Source organism: Panthera leo, chromosome F3 (assembly GCF_018350215.1).
Source record: "Panthera leo isolate Ple1 chromosome F3, P.leo_Ple1_pat1.1, whole genome shotgun sequence".
Lineage (NCBI taxonomy): Eukaryota > Metazoa > Chordata > Mammalia > Carnivora > Felidae > Panthera > Panthera leo.
The window spans coordinates 27,398,308-27,406,096 of NC_056696.1; the positions used below are offsets into that span (position 1 = coordinate 27,398,308).

Consider the following 7,789-nt stretch of genomic DNA (forward strand, 5'->3'; position numbering starts at 1 on the left):
GCGGGTGCAGAAAATGAGCTGTGGGAGTGAGTCTATACTTTATAGTCCCTGCCTCCAGGTGCCTCACAGCTCAGGCCTTCTGCCCCAGGCTAGGACCAATTCCAGCTCCTAGGTTGGTGAACCCAACAACAGCTTTCAGCTGTCTGGTTCTGAACACAAGCAAGAGAGGAAAAATCCACAAGTCCCCCTCCCCTTCTATGCTAACTTTTGGGGACTTTTGTCCCTGTGATCGGCAGGTAGCCCAACACTACTTACTGTTACCTCTCACTTCACAGCTTCAGGTGGGATAATAAATGAAAACAGAGGAACAACAGTTCCCAAAATGTGGTCCGAATGCCCCAGGGGGTCTCAAGGCCCTTTCAGGGTGCCTATGAGGTCTACATCACAATTCCCCCCCCCCTTTTTTTTAATCCTAATCTCTCACATGTGCACGGTGGGGTTTTCTAGAGGCTACCTGATGTGTGATGACATCCTCTCTCTGATGGCTTATAGATACGTACTTGTGTTTTCTTGTACTTAAAAATCTTTTCCATTTGTAATTGATAAGACAGTAAATAGCAATAGATATAACTCACATAAACAAAAGCTCCTTGGTGTCCTCAATAATTTTTAAGAAGAAAGGAGCTTTAAGGCCAAAATGTGAGAGAACCACTGATTTTAAAAAGCACATGGTGTTTCCTGCTTTCCACTGTTCCTCACTCTCAATCTCCAGATAGCCACAACCCATTGTTATCCTGGGGGACCTGAACAGCCATGCAGAGGACACAATCTGCACGGGAAGGAGTCCTCAGTTGCTCTGAGGACCCAGCTCAACTGATACCCGTGTCTGATAAGTTCCATCCCCATCGGGAAGAATGTCTCCATAACCTCTTTCTTAGACAATTTCTTCCCCGTTTTTCAACCAGATCATGCAAATTTCTGGGGGGTGAAAGCCATGAACTCTGCAGAAAGCAGTTGTAACCCTTGGAAAAGTTGTGGTTTGCTCTGACCTATGGGGCTCTAGAAAGAAGAAATAAAGTTACATACAGTACAGGTATCATAGGTACAGAGCTTACAATAGTAGAAATTGGCAACGGGGTTTCCCAATTAATTCTCTTCATTGTAGGAAACATGTAAAACCAAGAACGACCCAGAGCGTGGGTCCATCAACAACAAACTTTGTTGTGTACCTTCCTCTAGGGCAGCGTGCTGGTGAATGACGAATGTGGAGGTGAGCCAAGTTCTGTCCTCTAAGTGGGCAGAGTGGAGTAGCCTCATAGCTTTGAGTGTTTGGAAAGTGTGTCAGGATCATTTACTGTTAACCTTTGAAATACTTTTATGAGTCACAGAATAGGAAAACTGAATTACAAAATGTGTGACTGTTTGTGATGAGTAATTCAGCAAAAGACTGGAGATTAGAACTCAGCCTTCCTTTTTTTTTTTTCAACTCCATGCTAGTGCAAATAGATACCACAGCCACCTTGGCTCTGCTTGGGCTCTGAACTGCCTTGTGTCCTTGGGCCGGCACTTTTGTGATTGCTATGGTATGAATGTATGTGTCTCCCGCCCACCCCCCAGATTCACTTGTGGAAACCGTAACCAGTAAGGGTGACGGTATTAGTAGGTGGGACCTTTGGGAGGTGCTTAAATCCTGCCAGTGGAACCCTTATGAATGGGATTAATGCCTTTATAAAAGAGGTTCTGAGGGGCACCAGGGTGGCTCAGCAGGTTAAACATCTGACTTCAATTCAGGTCATGATCTCATGGTTTGTGAGTTTGAGCCCCACATCAGGCTCTGTGCTGACAACTCAGAGCCTGGAGCCTGCTTCAGATTCTGTGTTCATTTTACTCAAGAGCCTGCTTCGGATTCTTCTTTGGATTCCCTCCCTGGCCCGTGGTCCGTCTTTTTCTCACTCTATCTCAAAAATAAGCATTAAAACAACAAAAAAGAAAGAAGTTCTGAGAGATCCCTGGCCCAGTCCTACCATGTGAGGACGTGATGAGAAGTCCACAGTCTCCAACTGAGACCAGGGACCTCATCTGAGCCCACTGATACCCTAATCTCAGACTTGCATTTTCCAGAACTGTGAGAACTACATTTCTGTTGTTTATAAGTCACCCAGCCTGTGGTGTTTTGTTATGCAGCCAAATGGATGAAAACAGTGACCGCCATCAGAAACAAACATAGGTAATAAACAGATTGTGTTGTGGTTATGCCCTCAAATTCACAGAGATTCGCATCACAGAGGGGCACCTGTAGTGAAAGACAAAAAACAAAAACAAAAACAAAAAACAAAAAACACCACACCCTGTCCCTACGTGGACTTCCTTCTCCTTGACTATTCTGCTAATTTTCCAGATGGTGCTGTCCTTCACGTTCCCGCTGAATTGGGTTCCATCCAGATGTGAGCCATGCAGAGCCGGACAACATCCTGGAAGGGCTGCCTCCCACCCATCCGTGGGCCTCACCCCTACACCCCACCTTGCTATCTGGTACTCTGATAAAAGGAGGAGCCTTGTCTCAACAAAATCTTCCTTCTCTTTTTCCTGAGGCTTGGAGGGGGAGCAGAGGTATCCATGCCATACTTCCAGTACTCTTCCCACACAACCCAGCGGTCCAGGTTCTCCCCTGTCTTCCCAAGAGCTCCTCATCCCAGGGAGAATCAACAGGGTTGGTATTAACCCTCACATCCCAACTTACAGCAACTTTGTTCCAGTTTTCCTACCTTCTCCCTCCCTTCCCTGAGAGCAGGAGGGCAGGCAACTAACAGCTCTCTCTCTCTCTCTCTCTCTCTCTCTCTCTTTTAGTGTTTATTAGTTTTGAGAGAGACAGAGCATGAGCGGGAGAGAGGCAGAGAGAGAGGGAGACACAGAATCCGAAGCAGGCTCCAGGCTCTGAGCTGTCAGCAAAGAGACCGATGCGGGGCTTGAACCCACGAACCGTGAGATCATGACCTGAGCCGAAGTCAGATGCTTAACTGACTGAGCCACCCACCCAAGCACCCCTGTTTGCACTCAAAGGTTATGCCACTCATCAAAATCTGGGAGTTGAGATTCATCTGGTCCCTCTTCCTATCTGCCCAGACTTGCCCTAAAATGTCTCCGTGATCAACGGTCCAGCACAACCCCAAGTCAGCCGTAGATTTCAGCCAGATCCTAAGCTGTCAGAGATTTTCCGGTCTGACAACAATGATGACATTTAATGTGTAAGCAGAGAACTACCGTGTACAAAGTGCTGCCATGTACATTTTTCACACCAATGTCTGTGGTCTAGGCATTATCACAACTTTATTTTACTCAAGGTTATTGCTTTGTTTGCTTAGCATCTATTAGCTCTGCTTTTTTCTGATAATAAGAACCCCTGCTCCCGACAAACACATAACACATATTAGAAAATTAGTTTACCTGACTCTAATGTGTGCTTCTGTTAAGAAGCACCAATCTTTTTTTTTTTTTTTTTAATGTTTATTTACTTTTGAGTGAGAGAGAGAGAGAGAGAGCAAGCAGGAGAGGGGCAGAGAGAGAGGGAGACACAGAATCTGAGGCAGGCTCCAGGCTCTGAGCTGTCAGTACAGAGCCCCAACGTGGGGCTCGAACCCACAAACCATGAGATCATGACCTGAGCTGAAGTCTGATATTTAACTGACTGAGCCACCCAGGCATCCCTAAAACATATCAATTTTAATCCTGCCACCCAAACATAGCCCACAGTGTATTGGTTTCTCTCTCTCTCTCTCTCTCTCTCTCTAGCCCCCAGATCTGGTCTCTGACCTTCTGTGTTTGGCTTCGTGCCCTGGGAGGTTATGCTCATCAGACTGCCCCTGGGGTCTCCTTGGCCTGAGTAGTTTTGGCCGGTGGAGGAGCATCCTCAGCAAATGTCAGAGAGCCAAAAGAGGGAAGGGTTGGGGTCACAAACACCTGTACCCCAACCACCTCACTGCAGTCTGCCAGCTGCTGTGTTTCTCCACAGGCACAGCACTTGGTAGAAGGCGCTTCTTCTAGGGCACCGGTCCTTGCTCGCCCCTTCAGATTTGGGGTGTAACGTTTTCTCTGTGCTGCAATCTCTGGGTACTTCACTGTGCCTTACTGGTCTCCCCAATCCTGATTGTACCTCTGTGCATGATCCCGTGATTGAATTCTATTCAGTGAAATCATTTTGAGTGTGCCAGTTATTTCTTACTGGGATTCTGTTACCCACAGCCAATCTTAGAAACTCGTCCTGATGGTTGCAGTGATTAGTCTGGGGAGTGGCACACGATCCGATTCAGACCAACCGTAGTTCTCCTGTGAAAAAAAGTATTTTTGTAGCTAGAATTGGGAGAGAGAAGCCCATTCCTCTAGAATGGTGAAGCTAGGAGGATATGCATAAACTTTATGCTGGCTGCCACATCCCCACCTCATGGAAAAAGCCATCCAAATCTTGGTTTTAGTTTCTTGGGTTCTCACACAGCCCTGATTCTTGTCTTTCAAATAGCTTCCTCTTTGTGTCTAAGCCAGTTTGAGTAGATTTCTGTTACCAGCAACCATTGCAATTAAGATGGTTATTCAGCTAGTGAGTGGGAGGGTTGAAGTTCAAACTCTAGTCATCTGCCTCCAAAGCTGATATTCTCGGGCAGATAGTCCACATTCATAACTGTGACCCAGATGCCTCCCCAAAGCCTGTCACAGCTCTGGAAAGTCCCACCGTTAAAGATCACTCCTAGGGGAAAAGGCATGTTGTATCTAGGAGTTACCCATAGCATGATACAGACATAAATGCATTTTGAATGTTAAGATTATGTGAAAAGTCTGTATTAACTAAAAGGTGACCAACTGAGTCATATCTTTAATGTTTAAGAGGAACTTTATACTGAAAGGAATCTTATGATAAATCTAGTAAAGACCCTCCATTTGTTTTCTTTATAAGTCCAGATTTTCGCTCATACTGGTATTGTATGAGCCCTCAGTTTAATAAACCCCTTATAGGAATGGCTCCTTCCCAAAGTATTTCCCAGCTTATCACTGACAGGAGATGGAAGGATTTGTCTCACCGGATACCTCAAAAAAAAGGTGTCCCTTGGAAGTACTCCACTCTGTCAAGACAAGTGGAGTTGCTGAATCTTGTCTAGATGCTGATAAAAAGTAACTAAGGGAAGTTTTCACGGGGAGTTACAGATCACCACAGAGCAACTAACAAGGTGGATTTCAGAATAGGGTGACTATAACCTAGATTAGAGGAAGTTATATATAAACCCAAGGGTTCTGAGGATGTAGGGACCTGGTGTTCTCCCTTCTTGTTACCTATCCTTTGCAGGATATCTTCCCCAAACTGCAGGAACCTCTCTAATGAAGCAGTATGTTCTTCTTCTAGCCAATTCTTTTGATATTAACTCATGCCAATTAGCCTCCTGTGCCCACTTGGTAATGTGAGCCACATTATCAATAACCATCCAGGAAAGGATATCTTTAGTGAAGATCGTGAAATCTTGTCCATCATAGGCCTGCTGGAGAAACATGGTGCTTCTGTTCTCCAACAACTCTGAGCCAATGATTCTCTGGTAACTGTGAAACCCTGGCACACACGTGCAGGTCACGAAGGGGCTTAGACAGGGACGTGGAGGTGGGCATCCAGGTGATGACTAGGGGAATGGCTGGAAGCGTCCTCTGCTCCCAAATACATCACCCCACAGGCATGCCTCCAGGAGGTTCCTGTGAGATAACCCACTCATCAACAGATGTTTGCAGAATACCTCCTGCATGCCATAGGAACATGATCATTTTTGCCTTGGGGAATTATCCGATAATGGGAATGACCCACACTGATAAACTTTATAATGTGGTAAAGTTTATGCAAAAGGGAAAGATATGCAAGAGCCAAAAATATCCTGGGAAAGTTAACATAGCAAGTCACTGTACATAAGCAAGCGGCTCACTGAGCCGGGCTACCAGGAAGTGAGACACAGAATGGCCAGATTCAGAATGAGAAAGAAGATACAGGTTAGAAGCCTGAATGGGCGTGGCATAGAGATATGGAGGGCAAAGGACAGAGGGCTCCTGAGAAGAGACGACTCGGAAGATGCTTAGGGCAGGTGGCAGGCACTGAACGCCATCAGGCTTTGCCAAAAGAGTGCAGCTCAGTAACCAGCTGCTCGAGTTCACTGTCAGCCCAGGGCAGTCACCTGCAGGGATGGGGGCTGGTGCAGGGGCGGGCCCATCTCTGCTGCCACCTGAGTGATTGTGCTGACTCTGCAGCTGCTTCTGTTCCACCTTGAAGGTCTGCTGCTGGCCCCTTGGCGGCTGAGTGTACCTCTCCCGGTGACCAGGCATGGGGTTCTCCACCATCTACAGAGCCCATGGCTCTTTCTGCCAAGAGACACTCGTAGGTAATGATGGGATGAGAAATAAATTCAGTGAAATAAATAAATGCAGTGAATTGCCCAGGTGAAAAGATGTCAGAGTGAGTCCCCGGGAAGGAGGCCTAAAAGGAAGATATTTAGAGTCACAGACAACCCACGTTAGTGCTCTGGGTTCAGCTGCATCCTGGGACCTAGTTGTCACTTCCTTTCACAGAATCACAGAACCCTAGGAACTGGGGCCTAGAAAGGATCTTAGAGCTCTAGCCCAAGACCTGGAGGCTTTTTCTGTCCAGGTTTGGAAATTTAGGATGAAATTTTACAGGTAATCTCATCTTGGAAGTGAAGCAGAGAGCCCTGTCCTGGGCTTCGGGGAAGGACCCATGATCACTCATTGGTCCCCCAGGGTTGCCGTAAGAGGGCTTGCAAACCCTGATAACCCACCCCCTTGTTTTATGAATGAAGGCTCTAGGTAGATAAATGAGGGCTCCCACCTTGCCCCTGTGTGTGCATGGGTAGGTATGTACACAAACACACACACACGCACACCCATACACACACCCCAGATCACTCAGAGAACCCACATGAGGGCTCAGCCTCCTGAGAAAAAGTGCTTTGAAAGCACAGTGCTTTTCCTCGCTCTTTGCGGAAGGCTGTGGGGGCTGAGCAGAGTGAGGCCCTCTAACATGTGGGGCCACATCCACATCCAGGGACTTCTCTTGGTTGTCTAGGGACGGTACTAGACACCTCCTCCCCAGAGTGTTTCCAGATTACCCAGGTGGATGCTGTTGTCCTTTTGTGAATTCTCTGAGAACTCAGATCTTCCCATGTGGCTCTTGCCACTGCGGAGAATCATGGATGGGTGTCAGGTTCCCATTCCCCAGGCTGAATACTACTTAATGATGTTTATTTCTTCCTCTTTATTTGTAAGATATATTTAAGAAAAAAATATCGGGGCACCTGGGGGGCTCAGTCGGTTAAGCATCTGACTTCGTGTCGGGTCATGATCTCACTGTTTATGAGTTCTAGCCCCACATCGGGCTCTGTGCTGACAGCTCAGAACCTGGAGCCTGCTTCGAATTCTGTGTCTCCCTCTCTCTGTCCCTCCCCTGCTTGTTCTCTGTCTCTCTATCTCTCTCAAAAATAAACATTAAAAAAATTTAAAATATATATATAGAATTTAACAAAATCATCTCACAAGCGGTTAGGTAATCTTTGGTGCATACAAGTCTGTCCACACTTTGCTTTTTTCTAAAACTGTGTCTGAAAGAATTCATGTAGGCTGTCTTTTAGAACCGGCCGCCCCAAGGCCAGGATGCCTTTACCTTAACTATGAGGGGACACAGGATTCCCTGAGGCTGAAACCAGGCCTGCCGGGGCCCCTTCCGCCTGATTGCACCAGTTCTGTAAAAGCAGAACTGTTCTCTCCTTTCTCCTTGCTTCTCTAGCAGAGGTGGGGGCCGCTTGGCAGGGCTCAG

The 7,789-nt window shown here is 46.8% G+C and overlaps 1 protein-coding gene across 1 annotated transcript; it reads right to left on the minus strand.

Moving 5' to 3' along the window:
• Positions 1-787: 787 nt before the first annotated feature.
• On the minus strand, positions 788-6,327 carry LOC122212252 (major histocompatibility complex class I-related gene protein). The gene is given in 4 exon segments (XM_042926025.1): positions 788-918; positions 5,260-5,345; positions 5,347-5,530; positions 6,186-6,327. Coding segments are annotated over 4 exon segments (516 nt in total). The 5' UTR covers positions 6,301-6,327.
• Between the last annotated feature and the right edge of the window lie 1,462 nt (positions 6,328-7,789).